The following is a 22,518-nucleotide window of genomic DNA, read 5'->3' as shown; positions in this document are numbered from 1 at the left end:
TGGGCAGGATAACATGAGGTTATCCTGCCTTATTTCTGTGCAGGACGTGCCAACAATGAGTGAAGGAAAGCCTGGAAGTATCCCGCCAAAATTTCATTAAATAGCTAGACTGGATTTTGTTTTGTCATTGAAGGCAGCTGACCAAGCAGGGTAGCCTGGAGTATGTGGCCAGTTCAGATGGTGCTGCATCAGGCAGCTATCCCCAGTTAGAGCCTGGTGCTAACAGCACCAAGGCTGTGGGTCCAACCCCTGCGTGGGCTGTTTACTGAAGACGATCTTTGCGGGTCTCTTACACCTCAGAGTACCCGTGAATCTGTGAGGAAGCGGGAGGCACACATGTTTAAGGATGCAGAGAGGTTTGTGGGGAGAGCTGGTCTGGGTTTGCACATGTGGAGGCAGACTTTACATTGAGGAATTTCTTTACCGCCGTTTTCACTCATTTTAGAAAGGTCCCCACTTCCCTTCCCCACCAGCAGCGGATGGCTCATGTGCTGGAAGGGAGGGGGCTAGCAGCACACTGGTCTCTGCTAGCCAAAAAGCCATCATCCCTTTACTTTCACTGATAAATCAGTCCACTTTCCACTTTCAGGAATAACTTCTAGTGTTGTTAACAAAGGTTTTAGCAGAAATTTGCCATTGGTCCCAGAAAGTGCTGCAGTTTTTTATGAGCAGAAGGATCCTTCCTGCATGGCAGGTCCATGCCAGGACCTGCAGCTAGTTAGTGTCCCATGCTTCCCACTGGACATTGCAATATTCCCACTGGTTGTTCAGTCTGGGGTGAAGCTCTGGGATTTGTGGAAACAATTTTCGTTCTTCTGCTGGCTTCAAGATAGGAGTGAACAATATCAGCAGTCTGAGGCGCACAGCAATAAACCGTTCATGAAGGACAGCCTCACATGTTTACGCAAAGACTCAGCAAAGCTTTGTTTTAGCACAGACCACAGAGACGTGAAGGACACCAGCGGTAGGCAAACCATAAAAGGGCATGTATTTTATTCTATGAGTTTGAAATAAACTTCACCCATTAGATACCTGCAGACACTTGAACTGGCATGTGCACAGAATTAGAATTTTCTTCTCTGGTCACACAGCTAGCAGGAGGGTTTTTCCATGACTCTTCAAACCCAGTCATCAGCCTTGTGGTTCTCTGTTTGGCTTTAAAGTGTCCAGTGTAGCAAAGATTGCTTTATACAACTTATTACTTTCTAAATAGAAATTATATTTAGAAGGACAGGAAAAAAAAAAAGAGACATTTGTTTTGCTCTGAAGTTGTTAGCATACAACTCAATGTACTGTTGAGGGCACCAGAGGCATTGGGAAGCTAGGTGAAGGTTGTATTATAATTGGTGCTGGGAATTGTAAGAAGGAAGCAAAGGTGAAGTTTGTTATGTTTTTTGTCAAAAATTTAGTAAAAAAAGGTACAGGTCAAAAATTAAAGGGGAATTAGGACTCAAGTTGCATTGTCCTGCACTGCAGATTAAAGCATTTTTCATGAGCTGCAGTCTCCAGGATGACTTCTTGAAAACTGGAGGAGCATGAGACAAGCTCCTCACTGAGCTCTGGGAAGCAGCCAGTGCCCAGGGACTCTCCTCATGGCGGTACAGCAAGGTGTCTCCAGGAGCAGTCCATGGTTTTGAAACATCCTCCCCGAGCTGCCATGAAAAACGTGCTCTGACAAATCCGTGTGTATTTTTAAGCACTGCCAGTCAGTCCCTGCTATGCAGCAGCAGCAGCGTGGCAGCTGTAGCCCAGGCTCCTGGCTCTGTCTCCAGCTACACTCCTAGAGTAGTGAATTTGGTATGCAAGGAAGGCCATCAGTAAATATATTCACCACTTTAGCGCATTTTAGCTTGACATATGTCCAGTAAACAATATTTTGGGCTCTTGCAGTAAAAAAAAAAAAAATCACCTGATTATTCAGTGCTTCCTTCTGTTATGATGCTTTGGGGTCCTTCAAATCATTTTCATTATGCACTACATAATAATAAAAATCTCCATGCAGTATGCTGATAATTCTGTGCATGGTCTCTGTGATTTCTAATTGTTTGAATAACAGGATGCTATTGAAATGCCATGCAGAAACATTGCATCACCCTGAGGGAATCAAGCTTTTCTCCTTTTACTCCTGGTGAAGATAAACATTTGAACAGTTGATAGAGGTAAAATATCCCAGGGAAGCCACCGCGCAAAGTAGACATGCTAAAGCCCTTAGTGCAGAAGCAGGGCTACAAAGGACAAAAAGGAAAAATAAATTAGATAAATAAATAAATAAATAACAACCAGTGAATGGAAGGCACTCAAAATAAGCCATGCTTTTCTTCTCTTGTGATCTTAAAGCAGAAGAGAAGCACTAACAGGCCCAGAAAAGAAATACTGCATGCTATTTTTGTGCTGCCATTATAAAATATGTATTGTTTATTGTTCTGCACTGCAGCTAAAGTTTTGCATCAACCTCAAAAATTACAGCAAAATTTGTTTTGAAGGAGACACGCCGAGTCTCTATTCTTTAAGCCTCTTAATGATGTTCTTAAGAGTGCAGTGATAGGATTTCAGTCTCCTGGCAAGCACAGACAGGTTATAGGGTATGATTCATAGAAAGTGTAAAACACTGTGTGCCAGTGTGCATGATGAATATATTTGATATATATGTATGTCAGCATACCTGATGTTCAGTGCATGCCAAAGCAGGCAATGATGCCAGGCAGTTTTGTCATCCGTTGGGTGCCATCCTCTTGGGCTGTGCTCCACGTGCTGCAGAGACCACCGTGGGGTACCTGAGTTTGGCCAGACTACCAAAAGTCTCTGTTGACCCTGCCTTGAGGGTGTCAGGACTTTGAAACATCCTGTTTAACTCTCTGTTAAAGGGGTGTAAAGATGCCAGGCCATTGCTGCTGTAGGGCTGTCTGAGATCATTGTAGAGCTCACTGGTGGGCTTGGAGATGGGCTGAGGGGCAGCGGCAGAAGCTCGGATTTATGGGGTCCTTTTGACACTCACGTCAAAACAGAGGTGTGTCCAAGCCCCCTGGAGCAATCCAGTTTAGCTGCCCATGTGTGCAGGTGGCTTTGTGGGTGGGTGGTGTGCTGAGGTGGGTACAGAGGTGGCTGTCACTGCTTGCCAGTGAAGGGCTATCACAGGCTGTGTGTTTGAACAAGGTGTGATGCTAGTCTGAACAGGCTACCTGAGCTCCCAGAGGCTCACCTTGCCCAGTCCCTGCCTAGGGCTTGTTCAAGTGTCTCTGCATGGTGTGTTGAGGCATTAAACACCCCCAAAGCTGCCTGGGTACATGAGAGCTCCCACCAGCCTCCTGACACACAGCTGAACCGTGCTACAATGCCTGTTCCAGTGTCAAGGCGTAATGTTAAGCCTGGCTTCATTTCAGCTTGCCTGCTGGTAGTGTCAACAAAGATGCCCTGTGTACCAGAAAGAAAAACCTTGCAGGAATCCAAATGATAGAGAAGGCATTTGGGACTGATTGCCAGGCTCTTTATGCAGGCGTATACTGCCAGGTTTGCTTTAAATAGGCACTTATTGTCCTACTCGGAGGGGCAGGGGGCTTGCAGAGGACTATGCTGACATCCAAAAATTTGAGTTTCTGATCACCATTTTCTAGTCAGAGCAGAGGAAGATAAGAAATGTCTCTGGTGGAAATATCATAAATGTACAACTGTGTTTTTATGTATACACTGTTTTGTGGCAAAGGAAAGGCTTTGGGCATTTTTATGCTGCAAAATGTTGTTGGGTTTTTCATTGCTTTTTTTATTTCTTTTTTTCCTGGAGAAAGTGTATAACGTTTAAAATGATTGCAGAATGGAACTTCACCTTCCCTGTAAAATAGTGCTCTCTGAGACATGGTGGGATCTCACACTTGACCAAATTAGCATATGAGCTCTGACTAGTAAAAATAACACTAGATTTGCATTTTCACATTTTTAGCTCTTGCTTCCCTGTCTCTTTGGTTTTATGCCTTTTTTCTTGACTGACAATTCTCTTTGTGGCAGATTTATTGCTGTTCTGCTGTTTGGACCCTGTAATCAACTAGACACTTGGCTGAAGACGTTAGTCATTTCATTAAGTACTTCTCATTCAGATATCTCAGGCACAATTTTCTGTTGCTCTGGTTCCAAAAAGCAAATGACCCATGGCCAGCAAAGTCTAAATATGAATCTTTAATAAACAGAGGTAGTACCAACAATGCTCTCAGGTTTCCAAACAGCAGAGGGCTAATTAAAAGACGCTGAATGGGGAAGAACTGCCATTGGCATCTCACAATGACAGAAATGTGCCTGCATCTGTTCCCAGTGAAACCGCTCTTTTGGAAGCATTGTCTCATTTATCCTCGTTGCTTCCCATCAGAGCTACGTGGGAAACCTTCCTCATACTACGTGCAGATATTGCATAGTCTTTTTTTTTTTTAATTATTTTTCAGTAATACATTGCTGGAAACAAAGACCCAATAGTTGTTCTTATAGGAGTAAAGATAAAGCATGGAGTGCGTTTCTTTTTGTCATCACTGTGTCACTAATGATTATATTCCGTTCATGAACTAAGGAAATAGAGTTACAGCATTCCCCTACCTTTCATGGGCAAAGAAGCATTCTCTCATTTTATTGAGACTCCTCCTTAAAATGCAGTTCCTCCTTCCAGGGACAGTTCTTCATAGCCATGACTCCTCTCTTCAGTATCTTGCTCTCTGCAGGCAAAGGTATTCTCTGTGCCCAGAAAATAATACCATATGTTATTTGCAGAAGTGTAGGGACTTACGAGACTGTGCACTCACCTGTGCCTGGTTTATTGACCCCATTAATTTTTATGGAGACTGATTCAACAGAAAGCCCAGTTGGCTGTTCCAGCTTGGCCAAGCAGCCTGGTGCAGCCCATCACCACCACTGCTGGCACATAGACCAGACTGAGGGCTGGGCAGCATTTCTTCAGGATCTGGGCTGGAAAGGAGTTCTTTGTGCTTTTCTCTCATTTCTCTGGGGAGGGGAGAAGCATGTTAAACAGGTGAAATAGTGATGATCACTCCCAAAATGCCCGTGGGTTCCTTTGTGCTGTTGAGCACCCTCTTTGCAGTTCCTGTCTTGACAGAAGCTCCCAAAGCTCACAGACCGGAGTGCAGCAACACACAGCCCACAAGGAGGTGCCTGTCAGCATCTCACCTGCCTCAGGCTAAGCTCAGTTCTGCCAGCTCTCCCCCAGGCGTCCTCCTGGGCCTCTCCTGCATCTTATCTGCAGAGCTGCACCTCTTCCTGCAGACACCGTCTGGTTCATCCCGGGTGTGACATTCCTATGACAGGGTCCAGCAAAGTCATCAAGCAGTGCTGCAAAATGCACCATGGGGAGTTAGCCCAAAATCCCCTCAGGAGGTGCCCAGGCTTGCCCCTTGGACAGTCTTTTTAGTTTGCTTTGGTGTTTTTTGCTTCCATGATCCCCAAAGTAACCACACAGATTGCTGTATGTTCAGTTCCTCCAAGATTATCATCATATGAAATGAAATGGAATAAAATAAAGCCTATAAAATGAAGGGAATTCATTGGAGACTATCACAATGACCTGGAAGAAAGGACATAAGAAAATGAGCCTTGTTTAATGATTGTTTATAGTAGCAGCCCAAATTTTAATCAATTAGTGTGTGAGCCCATTACTTGAAGATGTGCAGGGCCTGTGGACCAGCATTTCTTCCTTTGTCAGAGCAACTGGGGTGTCTGCTGACGTCTTGGAGGCTCACCTTCCTCACAGAGGCTTTTAAAGCTGTATTTCTGACTGCAGAAGGCATGGTTAAATCCTACACATGCATTTTGTATATGTTCTTGGGTACAGTTTCATCCTGTGACCCCCCTAGGAGACCTCATTGACCTTCCCACGGTATCTTGAGCCCCAGCAACACTGAGTCAGCCTTTCTATTGCCAGGCTTTCTTCAGTGCTACACTTGGGAACACAGAAACCAAATAGATTTATTGGTAGAACTATAATCAGAAGTCATAGGCAGGATGTTAACATGGTCAAATGGTCAAATTACTCAAAATTCGAGGCCTCCTGGAGTGCCTCAGGGACTGGGAAGCTGCAGGCAGCCAGCCAGCCCATTGGACACACGCATGGCAGTGGGATGGGTGCTGCCAGCCCTGTGCATGACAGGTGTCAGGGAAGGCTCTCTTCAGGGTAGGGGACTTCTGTGTCCCCCAAGAGCTGAAGTCTTGAACACCGTTGGTACTCTTGCCTAACATACACTGCGGGGCCAAGCGGGGATGTCACAGGGTGGTTCTTGTTTAATACAAGAGAGTCCCACTTCTGCATTTTATAATGCTTCAAAAAGTGAAGGCACCTTTACAGCATTTCATTCAATCAAATGTATTAAGTGCTGTTCATTATGTATTTATTACCTCACTGGTGGATCCCACTCAAGTCTGAGGCATTCTCAGAGGCTGCATTTGCCTAGGCACACACGTTTGGAGTACATGCCTCACCTCTTTCCCTGCAATTTGCCCTTCTGGAATTTGGTGGAGTGGTCCAAATGGCAGACTGTTTCTTCCTCCAGTTTGAAAAAATGTGTTTGAATACCATCATTTTCCCTGATAAGAGGAGCACTAGAAATTAAAGAGTCAGCAACACAGGCACATTAATCTTCCTGGTGCAGTCCTACCTTTCACATTTCCTGACATTATATTTGATGTCAACTTAATTGTGCAGCCTTAAAGTAGGATTTGAGTATATAAGTGCAAAAGCAGTAATAAACTGCAGAAGCAAGCTAGAAGTTGTCTGCTGAAAACTGTGCAAGGGGTGGATGACGCACAGATCCTTGCAGCAAGGAGGTTGGGGCAACAAGTTTGGTGTTTTTTCAGCATCCATCTAGTTGGCCCTGAGAATCAGGCTTCACACAGGAGATCCTATAAGGCTCTGGAGCATACGGTGTCATCCTGGGGGTGTCCCTTTCTGCTCTCCCTGGCACACGAGCGATCTGACCCCAGCACAAGCCGCGTGTGGTTTGTGGTGCTCACGTGGCGCGTCCTCTTCGTGTGGCTGCTGCAGAGGTTTGCTTGGAAAGAAAGGCTGGTCTTGCAGTAGAGATTTTAAAATGGGGTTCAGAAAAACATTAGTTCTCTTCTCACTTCTGCTGGAACAGGTCAGGAAAGTATTTTTGGATCTTTGTGTTTTGGAAGGTATCAAAAGATGTAAATAAATGCCTGGTGGGCTCGGAAGCTCTTTGAAATCAGTGGGAGATAGGTCTCAGAGATACCAAAAATCCCACACAAAGTGTTTGCATGCATCCTTAAGCATTTAAACACCTTTAAAAATATGTCTCTAAAGCGTCTAACTCTGAGCATAGGTTCCTGCATCCCCTAGGTATTTTTGAAATTGCATCCAAAGTTGCTAAGATTTCCCCTAAAGAGCGCCCTTTGGTTGTAATTTTCCTGTTGGCTTAATTTTCTCTTGACTTGAGACATAATATATATTAACCTTCACTCATTTTTTGTAGCAAAATGTAGAGAAGTGAAGCTGTTTCTTAACTGGTTTATTACAAAAAAAGGGAGCATATGGCTGATTGTGTCCCATCTGAAATGCAAATGGTGGAGCTACGTGGAAAGAATTGCTATTACTCGAGCAGTAAATGTTTCCTAATGAAGTGAGTTTGACTAAGGTGGGAAGCTGGAAATGGCTGCGGAAAGAAATGATGATGGTTAATATTTCAGTGGAGCAGAACATTCTTATTCTGCTGATAAGGAGATTCTTAGGAAATGTGCTGGAGTTTTTTTCTTATATTCTGTATGTTTATCAGTGCGGGGAAATTGCTACACACAAGGAGCTAGACGCTTTTCTTCGGGTTATGAAATCATGTAATTTAATTTATAATCACAGCTTTTCACCACTGGCCTCTTTTTGAACTGAAGATTCCTGTGTTTTGTGAACATTTGGGGTAAATAGACCTACCCAGTGTAAAAAAAAATTCTGAAAGAGCACAACTACTGGTTCCACTGTCTCCCATCACCCTGGTCACATTCCTGGACGCCAGAGGCCAGACGGGGTGATAGAGGGATTTGACCCACACTCTAATTTCCTTCTTCCTCTTTCCACCAAAGTTTTGTGTATATCCCTCTACACCTCCAGTAGTCAAAGGTGTCCAGATGTCTGCTGAAAATGGGAGGTGGACTGACTTTTAAACACTTTCTTAAATCAAGCAGCGAGGCTAGAGGCTTGACATTTCCATTAGTTAGCTTTCCAAAGGGAGAGCTGTGGAGCTGGCGCCGTGAGGTTCAGCACAACCGGTGGGCTGGAGATAGAGCATCAATTGCATTACTTTGCCTGACTGTCAGAAGGAGCCGGGAAGAGTTTAGATAGCAGCATGTGCACAATTATGTGCTCAGAAGAGCTGGAGCAGCTGCCAGGTTAGACCTCTGGCTTTGTCCCCAAGCAAGATCACGTTGGGTTTGCTGAGGCTGAGCTGTCTGTTACACGGCACAGTTGGGGGACAGAAGATTAGCGTGCCTATGCTCTGCTGATGCCCAAGGGTGTCTGACATTGCTAATGATAATGAAATAGGAGAAACCTAAAGAAAAGAGTCTGCAGCCTGCTGTTGATGGAAATAATTAGGTTTCTCCATCTTAGAAGCAATGGCAAGGCTTGCTGGGATCAGTACGTGTCCACATTAGTGCGTTAGTTCGGATCCAGAGCAGACTTCGGAAGTGAATCCCTCCCTGTGCTCTGGTTCACATCTCAGGGCAGCCCAGGAGTTCACCAGCTGTGGTCTCTGGAGGTGGCCCTAAGCAATCTGAGAACAGGGCTACCACTGCCCTGCCTGCATGTGCCCACACTGTGCTCTTGGACGTGGGAGCCTTCACCCTGCACAGAGCACGACACCCAGCCAGGAGTGGTCACTGACCTTCCTGAGTAACACCTGGGTAAGGCTTTTTGGTTGCTGAGTTATCCAAGTGCTTCAGAAAGTGCTTGTGCACAACGTCTTCCCTAAAACAGCACTCTGCTGGTTTTAATAGTGAGTAGCCTCTCTGTGTCCAGGAGCTGGGGAGATCCCACCAGCCTGAGGCACAGAGAGAGTGTGGTCACATCCCTGCTTCAGTCCTGGTCTTGGCAGGTGGTTTTATTCCAGGGAGGTGAAGTGAGGCTTCAGTATCACATCTTCTGTTACAGTCAGAGTGCCTCTAGTCCCTGTAATTATTTTCAGAATCAAATCATAAATCAATATAAACCCACATTTATATGTTGTTACATACAATGGACAGCTCCTGAACAGAGGAGAATTTTGTGGCTCCCTTAGTTTGCAGGAAGGCTCAGCGGCTTGCTTTATCTGCGTATCTCTTTGGTTTACAAGAGATTACAAGTGGTAATGCTGTGGCACAGTTCTCCATGTAAAACACACTTCTTTTATCTTTCTTTTTGCTTGCTTTTATGTGCCTCTTCCCTCTCCCCACATCTCATTTCCATTGAGAAATACAAATGACCTCTCAACAGAACTTTCCACTTTCCTTATATTGATTTGCATTGTACAGTCAGGATAATACAAACACATTTCTGAGATGTATTTATGATGTCATGAAAAAAGTTTCTCATATTAGCCTCTTCTTTTTTCTCTTTCTGTATCGTTTCAGGTGTGTGTGCAACATTGACTGTTCTCAAACCAACTTCAATCCTCTTTGTGCTTCCGATGGGAAATCTTATGATAATGCATGTCAAATCAAAGAGGCATCATGCCAGAAACAGGAGAAAATTGAAGTCATGTCTTTGGGTCGATGTCAAGGTAACTCTCATAACAAAACTCATTTCAAAGAATGTTTTCAGTTTTTGTTCAGGGAGAAAAAAAAGAACCAGGGCTGGGTTCTTACTTGGCAATTGTTACATTGCAGTTTATACTGTAGAGCACAGGCTGTGCGCAGAGGCAGAGCCCTCCATGGTGCAGATGCAGTGAAGCGTGAGGAGGGCACCACTCCTAACCCTGCCCTTGGCCTGCCCACAGCAGCAGCAGCAGGGGACTGCCCAGCCCTGCTCTGGTTTCAGCATCAGTCACCACTCTCCACCCAGAGCAGCTTGCCCAGAGCTCTGTCTTCCAGGCAGCAGTTGGAGCCAGACAGCAGGAATGCCCCTCAGATACATTTTGCCACCCAGGGTGGATTTTTTGGTGCTCCCTTAGCTGGAGCAGCATGAGGCAGTCTCGGGAGACTCCCCAAAGATGTGCTCCCAAACGCAGTGCTTGGGCTGGTTCTTTGAGTGACCTGCACTGAGCCCCAGGATGCCCAAGGTGCCTAGAAAGAAGTTTTCGAATCGTGGCTCAAGGCTTTCCCTCTTTCCCCATAAATACAATGCTTCTCTGTGCCCAGCTCTTGAGCTACTACACCTGCAACCCTTGAGCTGACTTTAAAAACCCTGTTTTTCTCTAAAATAAAAATGAAGAAAATTTGCCTTTAAATAACTCCTGTAAATAAAGTGTCTACTGAGGCTCAGACTCTCAATAGCTTTTTTCCTTAGCTTCTGACCCATAAATCCTCAGTACATCTACTTACAAGGCCCTAGTATACAGGTGTATTAAACACATTCCAGTTTATTCCTAGCTCTTTAAAGTTAACCACCCTAAGTGGCAGTTCATTTCAGGGTACATATTAAAACTCCCCAATTACTTCAAGTAGAGCAGAAATGACAACTCCTGCTTCAGACTGATATATTTATCCCAGCTGCAATCTGTTACCACATATTGTTAGAAAAAAGATCCTGCTGTTTTCACCTGGCAGGCCTGGGAGAGCCTTGCAGCCAGCAGAGATGATGTGTGTGCAAGTGAAGTTAGCTCTGCCTGGGCACTGCGGCCAGGGCTTGGCTGTATCGAGTCCAGGCTCCCCAGGCAACTCAACACATTTCTTTTCACACAGACAATACCACAACAACTACAAAGTCAGAAGATGGGCATTATGCAAGAACAGATTATGCAGGTACGGTTCCTATTCTGTGAGAATCACAATTCACAGGATATGTGTAAGTCCCTTTTCTCCTTCATTTGCTAAGTTGAAGTGTCCTCATCTTCTAGTATGGTTTTCCTGGTTTACTTTAAGAAAACACTGTATTTCCATTACTCTTTCTTTTGCTACAAACTCTCTTCTTAATAAATGGGCTGCTTCTATTTTTGTCAACCTACAGATACTCTGGCCATAAAACACCTGTTCTGACAGAGGAAATAAGTACTGTAAATTATTTGCCAGAATTAGGAGACATTATTGAAAATTATAGAATCAGTGCACTAGATTGTGCATATTTTTGTCATGATATACAGGTTTAAGGACATGAAAATCCAGTGCATAGCACTGTTGGGATACCATGAAACACTGCCATAATAGATATTACCTGTCGGTGTTTAACTATGAAGTTAATCAGGTTCTTAAAGTGCGAGGGGTTTAAATGATAAATGGGTTTAATTTATTTAGAAGCTACAGTAAAATATAATGGCTGAATAGCCCTATATGGCACTTGAAATTAAAAACATGTAAATACTAGTGAGGTTTGGGAGACATTTTTTACACCCTTTGCCTGGGAGGATTGATTTAGAAATTGAATGTGTGTGTGCGCGCACACTTGCATGCAAATGTTCACAGCTCACACTGAGAATGAAACCCTCTGGGAAGGTCTGGTGAAAATGGGTCAGGTGATGCATTCATTGCTTCAGTTTCATGATATTTCTGTGGTTTTAAAGTGTTTGGAGAGAGTAGGTGTGGATCCCTGGGTTTGCCTGAGCTGCATGGCTTGGGTGAAATCTAGTTGACGGTTTCACAGGTGTTAACACTTCTTGCTGCGAGAGTCCTGAGGCAGTAGTTAATTCAGCTGGTCATCTTCTGTGAGGGTCCTCTGTGCCATCCCTGTGACAGTGGGGTACCCAGCCTTAGAAACAATTGTTCTGTTCCTACTTAAAACAGTGCATGACGATTGAAACATAGAGCTCTGATTAAAACATAGAGCTCTGAATGAATGATGTCTCAGTGAGGCAGAACAGTGCGAGGTGTTAGGGGTTGCTGCAGCACGAAGCAGGGAGGGTAGAAGTTGCCATGGAAAGAAAATGCTGGGATGAATTTCTAAAAGATCAAGGGTGAGCCATGGTCCAAGTATTTCCTACTGTCAAGGAGCCCTTCACTGGTGAAGACAGGGACATGCAAAGAGAAAACAGTCTTCAGTGTCTTTCCTCCAAACTCCTGATTACCCTCAGCTTTTTGTGGGAGGAAGTAGCCAGTTTTCTTAAAATGCTCGAAAGGCTGAGGTGGTATCTGGTGACGGGCAGGAGATAGGGCCAAGTAGGCCAAAATTACTTATTTTAAGTTAGAAACAAGGCCAAGTAATGTTATATTAAATCCCTTCTCTTTCTTGCTGGAGAGCTGAGAGTGCTGGCTTCCCCAAGCCAAGATGAAGGCCTGGAGCCCATTTTCAGTGTGCAGCCTGTTCTATGCTGCTGCTGCTGTCTGGTGGATTTGCTTTAGGATGGCAGTGACCCACGTCAGCGAGAGAGGAGACAGCACAGTTAAGCATGAAGCAACTGAGTTGTAACAAGAAGGGAGGAAAGGCAGGTTGGGGATTAGGGATGAGGAGGAGATCACAGTGGTGACAAGAGAAAGCCACGTCATGGGTCATGGAGGAAGAGGAGCACAGAAGGCACCTTGAGCTCAAGTGAGCAGGAGGAAGAGAACAGCTGTTGCTCGGGAGAGAGATGATATTTGAGCCCACACTCAAGAGGAGAGGTGGGATGAAGAAAATTGATTGCAGCAAAAGGTTGTCAGGGATTGGGAGCCAAGGAGGGAACTCAGGAGGGAACTGGGATACTGGGCAGGGAGAGCAGAACCATGGCACAGAGGAGCAGGCCTGTAGTGGAGATGGTCTCCAAGTGCCAAGAGATCAGAAGGAGTGTGGGAATAGATGGTCCAGTGAGAGATGACAGAGACCTGTGGAAAGGAGACAGGGCACCTCCCTTCCCTACAGCCATGGGAGTGATGGAGGTATCCTGAATCAGCAGTGAAGTCCAGTAGGTACCTCTGGCACAGGAAGACACCATCATTGCACCTTAGAAAGCCACTTCTTGGGGCTTCTGGTGTGGCTCAGGCCCCAGTGGGCTTCTCAAGGGTGGTGACTGTGTCGTCTGGGCGGGTCTCATCAGGTACTGTCCATTGACTGAACCTCAGCCACAGTCGCCTGTGCCAGCTGATGTCTTTTTTGTGTGTACCTAACTATTGCTCTGGCTTTATGTTTTCTTTTTCACATACAGTAACAGTATGTAGGGTGAAATTGCTAGTTCATGCGGGGCAATCTACATTCCTCCAGTGTCCCCAAATGTTTGTGGCATAACCCCGTCAGGAAAGGGACTGCTGTATCAAAAAGCTGCAACAACTCCAGCCTTTCAGAATTAATCAGGGAAAAGGAAGACAGCAGTATAACTGAGGCTCAGTGAACATTCATGCATTTGCCACACAGGAAGCTCTGTGCCATCCTCATGTTCTTTCAGCTGCAGAAACATTTGATGGTGAAGGCTGTTATAAGAATGTGGCATGTGCTACTTTCTTCCCACCTTCTCATCTCCTCAGACAGGAAATGTTGCCCTAACCATGGGAAAAGCAACAGTTCCTCAGCCTCTGAAGCAATTTCCCTGAGCCTGCGGCTTTCTAGAGAATACCTTTGTTCTCTACCATTTAATGGCACTAAAAATCACCGAGACCGTGAACACCACATGCTTTTAAAAACATTGACTTGTATGGACGGACTTTCCCAGGGGAGAATATAGCAGTGGGCATAATTGATGTTGTCAATTACGCCAATGCAGCTGTGCCAAATGCTCTTTGCAGGGACTGTGGTGGCTGAGCAGTGCGGGTTTTTCCATAACCACCCCCGCACGCCCACCATGGGGGCCCGGGAAGGCGGCAGCTCTGCGAACAGCCACAAGTCCCAACACCCAGCTGAGTTTTTCCATACCAAACTATTCAAACCGTCTGTTCAATCAGTATCTCTGCTCCCTCCTGTTCTGGCAAGCCTGCTGATACTCACCAGCAATGCAGAATCTTTCCGTTTGCAAAGCTGAGGGTACTCGTTCCTTTGGGGGGTAAATCTTTGCCTTAGGTTTGCATCGCTTCGGTTCTTAAGGGCTCTTGCTTTACACAGGCAAGATTTATGCCAGCACTGTAAATGCCTGACTAATATCAGAGGCCCCCAAAAAGCAGTACCCCTTTTTCAACAAAGCAAACCTGAGAAGAGTGAGCTGTAGGAGGCCCTTCTCTGACCCTGTCCCGCCTCTCCAGGGTCACCAGTCCGCCCTTGCCCTGGCTGCCTGTGCCATACACGTCAGCACGGTGTCTGCACACGTGTGCATTTGTGCCTCTGTGCAGTTCTGGCCTCTTCTTTTTCTGAAACCCCAAGGTATTTATCAGACTTGGGGAGATTTTCACTCTCCTCAACAAATGGCAGACTGTTGACCTTGATCAAGTTTGTGTGGTGAGATTTGGTTTTAGTGAATAAATGAATGGGTGCGATTTTTCCCTCAAATCCAATAGAAATACGCTTTACCTTGCAATTTCCATGAAAGAGCATTTTTGAGCATTTTAAGTGTAATGTATGTTTTAGAATGTAGTGTCTGAGCTGAAAGTCCTGTGATCGATGTTTTCTTGAATTTCCCCATTATATGCATAAATAAGGCTGTTTTGGTGGCATTTTGGAATTCAGAGTCCAGGCAATCAAGGAGTTCTCATCTTGTTAATCCACTTGCCTATTTATTTATATTCTTCAATATTTATATTCTCTTCTTAAGATCTGGATATTAGCAATTATCCCCCTAATGATTTTATCCTTTCTCATTATCAAATTACAGAGGTTTTTTTCCAAGCCATTTTGAGCACTATAAGGAATAAGTCAGTATGGATGTGCCATATTTCAGTGTTATATATTCATGAAAATTGTCAGTGAAGACACTGACAAATTTGATAGACCTATTCCATAATATCATCTTCCAGGCCAGACAAACCTCCCCATATGAGCATTGATTAGATCAAGTCTCAGCAGCTGAATGCCAGCAGTGCAGAGAAGCTGATGGAAGAGGGAAGGAGGCATTTTCAGCCCAAATAGTCTCCTCTGGTGAAAAATGTGCATCCTCGAGTGGTCAGTTGGAGCTGTATTTTTGGGTTCTCAGTGGCAGTAAACTCTCCTGCAGGCAGTGTCTTGGCCTGTCTTGCCAGAGCTGTTTCTGTGCCCGGAACCGATAATGAGCACAAAATGCTGCACGTCTTCACATGGCTGCTCTGTTCCCTGCTCACCCTCCTGGGTTCCCATGGGATTTCAAACGTACATGACAGTCTTGGATCTTTTTCAGACCGCTTTCTGGCACCGGGGCTGTCCTGGCACTCCCAGGGGTGCTTGGGCGAGTAATCCGGCAGATGGCTGTGTTGCCCAAGCAAACTCAGAGCTCCACCAAAAACGGCAAAATCCATCTGTGTCAACACATCATCTTCCCTTGGCTGGGACACGGCTGTGGGATGAGGGCCATGAGAGCCATCGCACATTACAAAGATAAAGGAGAGTCTCGGACTCTTCAATGAGTCCCCTCAAAAGTCCAGGAGTCTTGGACTCCAAAATAAACGCAATTCAGTCACAGCCATCTTCGTTGTGTGTAACAGGCCTGGAGAGTGGCCAGGAATCAGAACAGCAGTGCTGAATTTCTATAGTGACTGTTTTCTAATTTTCTTTTCCCCCCTGGACTAAAATATGAGAACTTCAGACTAGATTCCTTCTCCCTGTCATAATATTTTCAAAGTAGGTTCAGTTTGGAGTCTAAACCACTTGACATTGTCCATTTAAATTAAATTTTGTGTCTACTACTATGTCAGTCATTTGCTGAACTGCTGAAGAATAATAAAGCCCCAGAGCTTAGCTATGGGATATAAACTATGGTGCATTTTTGCTATGCCTTTGTAAACCAGGCTTTCCTTTCTTCTTAATGGAATTAGCAAGTGAGACACAAAGCTGAACACTGTGCAACCATCACGGCTAGAGAGAAACTATTTCTCATCTGCCGCGTTTAAAGAATGTGGGGGAAATTACATCCTTGCATATGCAGATTTGCTTGGCTTTCGATTCCTCAGACTTGGAGTCAGAGTTTGTCACACTAAACAAATAGATTATATAGAAAGCGTTCCTGCTATTCCATCAAACCACTTTAAAATTGAAAAAAACTAGTTTTTAATATTTTGACAGCTGTGTGGCAGTATGAATGCTTTCTAGCAACGGCCTCCACCTGCGGTCACACGCACACAGACACACACACACTGACCTGTGGACGAACAAGAATGGTACAATTAGTACAGTTTTTTTTAAATGGGAAGCTTTTAAATGTTGCTTGAATTGTATTTGCATTTACAAATTGCTATCTGCATTTGTTTGCAAGGTTTTATGAAAATATATTTAAGGTCCTCAAAAGGTGGTAGATGAGCTCTGCAAAACACAGGAGAAAAAAGAGCCTAGATTCTTCTGAGAATTCTATCTCTCAAACACAAGAGATAGATTACTGTGTTCTGGTAGCCTGATGGTCTCCAGCCCTTCTGCTGCCTTGCATCTCCTCCAGTGTTTTTGATATACAGAAGAAAATCTAAAAGGCAGAGATAGATACCACTTGGTAAGTCAATAAATCTTACTGCCAGCTAATTCTGAACTCAAGTCTGAGTAGCCAACAGAGTCAGTCCCAACGACTCTCTTGGCCCTCACACACTCCACTTGTCCTGGGTGTTTTTGAAATGAAAATTTGCAGCTGCTTCTTTTTAACTCCAGGGCTGTAAAAGGTGGAGTGTGGAAAGTCCCACTCCAGCATTTTTCATGAGGAAGGCTGGATGCTTTATTTCTAAAATAGGAAAGACTGGGGCAATAATGCAGTTGTCTTGCAATGGGCACTGCAGCACAGGCTATCCCAAGTGCTTTTCTTCTGTAGAACCCTCTGAATTTTACCTTCAGATCCTGCTTGGCCCTATCTTGCTGAAATCGACATAATTTTTTTTTGAATGGGAGACAGACACTGTTGTAGGGGTCACATAATAGCCTCACAAACAAGCCCCCTGCCAGGAAGGAAGCTGCAGCACTCCAGAGCACTGTGCCATGTGATTTAACAGCACTTACTCCTAACAGTCTCTTCCTGAGGAGCATGCAAAATAAAAACAGGCTTATGGAGATTTTAAAAACAAGCAAGAGGGAGAGAGAAATATTGCTCATTTAATCTGCCAGCCTCAAGAGAATACCTCACTTTTTATGGGAGTTCTCTTCTAACTTCGAATTGCATGCACTAAGCTTGGTAAAATGTGCCTTGGTTATTTTGGATTTCTGGGGGGTTTGTGGTTTTATAATGAGATAAATTGTGCCTTTTCATTACTTATGATTTCCCAGTGTCATGTTCATGGAACCTGTAATTGTTAGCATTAAAACTTAAATTAGGTCTCAGGTGAACTGCTAGACATCTCTTTACGTAGAAGGATGTAGCTCAAGGAGGAAGAACATTTCCATTTGTGCCTCTAAAGCTTAGCCCTTAATTCAGTCACTAATGAATGTGAATCAAAAGTTGCAGAATTTGTTTGTGCTTTCTTCCCATAATAAACAAATTCACTATTGTTGCGAGTGAACATTATAAAGAAAGCCATTTGATTTGCATTAAAGCTTGGTAGCCTGAAAGTTCAGTAAATCCAGGCTAAGAATTTGATCTGTAGGAAACAAACGGGAAAAACAAGTTCCAACTTGCAACACCAGCATTGGCATGGGCAGCCTAAAAGATACAAAATCAGACCAGGCTGTTTTACAGTTGTCAGCATCCCTGAAGCATTTAACTCCTGGAAATGAATTCAGGTGTAAATCTTCCTTAAGATATGGGGTGAGGGTGGAAGTTGTAATCCAAGTATATTTTTTCATCTGGGATTTCCATCAGAACTGTGAGAAATTTATGAAACTTGCTCCGAACACTTCTTCTGCTTGCCCAAGACTGTGTGCCTTACTTGTTGGTTTTCCCCTTCTGCTGTCATGTTAGCAGTCTTCTGTAACATTTTGTTCTCTTAAAGGTTATGGATAAAAACAGAAATTCTAAGTGCAATAGAGATGAGCAGACCTGAGTTCATGTAGGCATTTCTACAGATTCTTCCATTTGTGTCCCAGTCCATAAACACATAACGTTTCATTTACATAAGTTTGGTGTTATTTGGAGCACAAGAACCCATCTTCACGAGCAAACCTGAACCTTTCAGTACTTGCTGATCCTTTTGGTCCTCTGCTCTGTATCTGTGTTTTGATCAGAGGAATGGGTAAGCTCAAAAGCAGGTAAAGCTGGCAGAAAAGAAAGACACCTTCCTGCTTACACATAAAAATGTGATCCTCAAAACTCAGCACAAGCTGAATTGTGCCTGATTTCTCAAGCTGTCTTTAACCGGATACCTACTGCTTAAAAAGGACCTCTAATTGCAAGGGTAGGGACCCTTGGAAAATCACTTTTATGGTTTGTAATCATGCTAGTTGTCATGCTCTAGTTAAAGCAACTCCCAAAACTTGTTTTTGCTAACCTTTGTTTTCAGAGGTTTATGGGAATGAAGCAACATGATCTACAGCCAGTGTTCATCTGCCATGGATATATGGAATATGCACCGTAATTCCTGGCTGCAGCCCCCACCACTGTGAAAGGGTTTACAGTTATCCAAAAAAGTCTTTTTATATCTGACTAAATCACATTGTAGCACCTAGTTAATACTGCGTCTTTGCCACTTTTCAGGCCCCTCCTTTGAGGTAGATCAGCGTTAAAGAGGAGAGTTCAGTATGAACTCCATCTAACAATGCAGGCCACAAAGTGGCTTCACAGATCTGTACCTAAATTTACTGCAGACAGCCCCAGACCTACTGCACACCAGAAGTCACAGGGAAGCTTAAGTCCTTCTCCCTTTGGGATCTAGAAGGACTGTGCAGCCAGGTTCCTCTGTAGGGCCAACAATCTGACACTTAGGGTGACGCAGGGTGGTGGCACGTGTGACTCCTGGGGGACTCTGCTGTGGTGCCTGTGTTTCACACTGTATCAGCTGTGCTGCTGTTCTAGGTACCAGTCTGTAATCCCCAGCACTTCATCCAGTGCCAGGAGGATGGTAGGTACCAACTGTCTTTGGCATTCTGACACCCTGAAGGCGTTTCCCTCTTGATAGCATCTTCTTGCCTTTCTCAACTCCCCTGCTTCCCCTACAAGAAAAGAAAGTAAAAAAAAAAAAAAAAGGGAACTGAGACAAGACTCTATAAATCTTCCCCAAGGACTAGGGTGGAAAATTAATCCTGTTTTCTGGATTTGGGGAGGAATTTTCCTCACCCTTGGTTCCATCCTTCCTTTGGGCTCCAGGCACTTTGATATCTCAAGAGTCATCCTTGAAGGATACTGTTCAAGATGGTGCACAGCAGCTGTTTGCCATCCACTACACTAATTTGAATTAGTTGATAGATATTAAGGAGTACCACAGTGTATTTTTATGCCCAGCAGCTCTGTTTTAGGCCTAGTTTCTGTAAATTTGCTGTTAGGAATTACAGAACCTTTCCAAGGATTTGAGAGTTAAAAGTATAATGAGATGCTAGACTATCCATTTTCAGGAAACATCAACATTTAAATATTTGTGTTTGATCTAGTCTGAAATGTTAAAAAAAATTTATTTTGAAATATTCATAGAACTGAATTTCCTCAGAATTTTGTTTCATGGGATGTTTTGGCATTCTTTATGAAATGTTAGATATCAAAATACCATGAGATGAAAGCATATGACAGTTGTAATAAGTAAGTTGTAACTGTGAGGAAAGTTGCTACTTAGAGCTGACTGAAACATCCTCTTTTGTAGAAGGAGTATCATCATGTCAAATTGCAATACAAACACGAGATAATTTGATCACTTAGACACGTGCAGTGGTAACCTGAGCCTTAAGATAACAAAGGCTTTCACCTGGATTCAGGAGTATAAACACATCTGGTGGAATTAAAGGAAATATGGTTGGGGAGGAAAAGAAGGAACTGTGTATTTATTTTTAATAGACCTTCAGAATTAGGTTAGATGGAGACAAGGGGCAAATTTTGCCTGGTTTAGTAGATGTGAGTAAAGAAAGTAAACACAGACAAATATTTTGCCTCAAGTGTTTCACTTGGCTGATGGTTCCACTTCGTTCCATTGAATACACCTGCTAAATTGAATACACCTGCTAAAGGGTGTATTTACCTTTTCCATTGAATACACCTGCTAAAAGCCACACTGTGCACTGATTTTTCAAGCAATGCAACACAAGTATTCTTTTCATATTAACATTTAGTGTATGAAACCATGAGTGACAGAAACTCGTTTCTGAAGGAAAATGGAAAAGGTTTAGAGAAAGTATGAATTTTAGCATGAGATGCAGCATTTTGAATATAAGCTTTGCCTTCTCCCATACTTCTGACCATAGAAACATTGCTCTGCATTCAGGATAAACCCAGCCTTGGCAGTTTAAGGAGCACCTCTGTATCACTGAGCAAGCGGAAGTGCTCTTAATAACTCAGGTTTGAAAAGCAACATTTACCTGCCTAGAAAGGTGACTTCTTACACACTTGGGCTGTCATATTACCTTGTACCCATGAGCTGTGAAACTCTCTTCTTGGAAATACAACGGCTGTAAACAAAATGTGCTATTAGAGTACCCGTGGCAGTGCATGTCAGAATATAATCAACACTGAATCAAAATGCACTGCTTTGCCTACTGCTGTTATCACAAGCCTTAGCCATTTTAGACAGCATTACATAATGGCAAAATATTTTTCAGGGGGAAAAAAAAATTAAAACTCTCCCTGTGGTTTTAGTCTTCCTCTTATTTTATCTGTGGTTTAAAGCTGTGTCAGGTATACATCAAAAACACCCCTTCCCTAGAGTATTTAGCTTACAATTTCATTTAATAATGGAAGTGTACTTCCATCCAGCTAGGATGGAAAAGGATTAAATGAAAAGCACTGTTCTAAAATCAAGTAACAGTAGTGTAGCTCTGCAAATGAAGTAGCCATGGAAAAGCTTGTTATTAGTCTATAATATCAAAACTGATAAACTATTAGTGTTTTGTCAGGCATGATAAATGCTAAACATTTTCCTCTACAGATTGCCTCAACAAGAACTGTGACTGTTTTTAGACACATCTGGCACTGCAGATTTTTTTCCATCCTGCATTTCAGTGATTTAAAAGGCCTTGGCTGGGCAGCAGGATGTCAGCTGTTTGGTTTAAAATACTGTTATAAGAGTCAATAAGATTTAAAGAGGCAGTAGGTAAAATTCCAGCCTTGCTGAAAGTAGTGGAAGAATGGCCATTGAGTTTAATGGCTTTGAGATTTCTCTGTATGGCTTTTTTGTCCATTTTTATTCTTAGTAAATTTTCCATTTCCCAGAATTGCCCTTTCTTTTCCATGCAGCTTCTCCCGCTTTCAATATTCGCTCTAGAAGTGAGTGCAGAGTTAAAATACCAAACCCTTTATTTTCACAAATGCCGTCTTTATAGCTCACTTCTGTGGCACTGCTGTAAGACAATAATAACAGGTGTATAAAAATAGTAAACGCAGGTATTCATTTATAAAAAAAAAAAAAAGATGTTCTTAATAGACTTTTCTGTCTGTGCTTCAAAATGAGCTGTGTGACTGGTGATGACTCCCAGGACCTCTGTGGCGTAGAGAAGCTGTTCCACTCTTTATAGAAGGAAATTGCAGGGCGAGCTCTGTGCTTGCTTTCTGTCCCATCACACAGGGAGAGCCATGGGTCTGCATGGAAGGGTTTGGTGGGAGATAGGCAACCAGACCCAGTCTGCTGTTGGCATATTTCAGCAGGCAGAGTCTGGGCTGGATCCGTGGGGAAGTCAGCTCAAGGACACTGTGCTTGTGGAAGAGTTTGCAGTCAGCAGACAAGGAGAGGGACAGCTCCACAGCGGTGTCTTCAGCGTGAGTGTGCCCTGGAGGGGTCTTTCGCAGCCCCTCAGGCTGTGAGAGGCACTAAGTGTGTTCTGCAGCCTTGGGTGGGCTCCTCTCTGCAGCTCAGAGGTCAGCTCCTGCCCGATAGACCTTTGGCACTGGAGTAATAGGCAAAAAGCTTAAATTGTGTGGTGACATTGAACCCTTTTGATGCAAACCCAAGAGCACGGAAAGGTATTGGCTCTGTCTGTCCATCGCGGGGTTTCATGACAGATTGGAAAGTGTATCTTTGGTAAAACAGGTAAAGGAATGTAGCAGGTTTTGCTGCAGTGGCATTTTATATTGTTTTACCATTTTCTCCTACACTTAAAATTGGGAATAGTAAGGGATATCTCTCCAGCTCCAGGCATGGGAAAGGAAGCACACTGCTTGGTATGCTCCTGTTTTCCAGGTAGGAATTTCAAACATATAGTCTGCTTAAAGCCAACCCTCTGAGCAGCCACAAAAGATTTTAACAATACAGCTGGACTGATACAAAAAGCAAGGTTGTAGGCTGTGTGAACCCATTGCCATCACAGTTTTACAATGCAGGACTCAGGGCAGA

The 22,518-nt window shown here is 43.8% G+C and overlaps 1 protein-coding gene across 1 annotated transcript in view; it reads left to right on the top strand.

Annotated features, from left to right (window-relative positions):
* Positions 1–22,518, top strand: part of TMEFF2 (transmembrane protein with EGF like and two follistatin like domains 2) — a 125,703-nt gene that overhangs the window by 83,026 nt on the left and 20,159 nt on the right. The window contains exons 6-7 of the mRNA XM_032114970.1: positions 9,601–9,749; positions 10,870–10,929. Of these exons, the coding sequence (XP_031970861.1) occupies positions 9,601–9,749; positions 10,870–10,929 (209 nt within the window). The remainder of the gene's footprint in view (positions 1–9,600; positions 9,750–10,869; positions 10,930–22,518) is intronic.

Source organism: Corvus moneduloides, chromosome 7 (assembly GCF_009650955.1).
Source record: "Corvus moneduloides isolate bCorMon1 chromosome 7, bCorMon1.pri, whole genome shotgun sequence".
Taxonomy (NCBI): domain Eukaryota; kingdom Metazoa; phylum Chordata; class Aves; order Passeriformes; family Corvidae; genus Corvus; species Corvus moneduloides.
The sequence above is the reverse complement of the archived record's forward strand: the minus strand, read 5'-3'. Positions and strand labels throughout refer to the sequence as shown.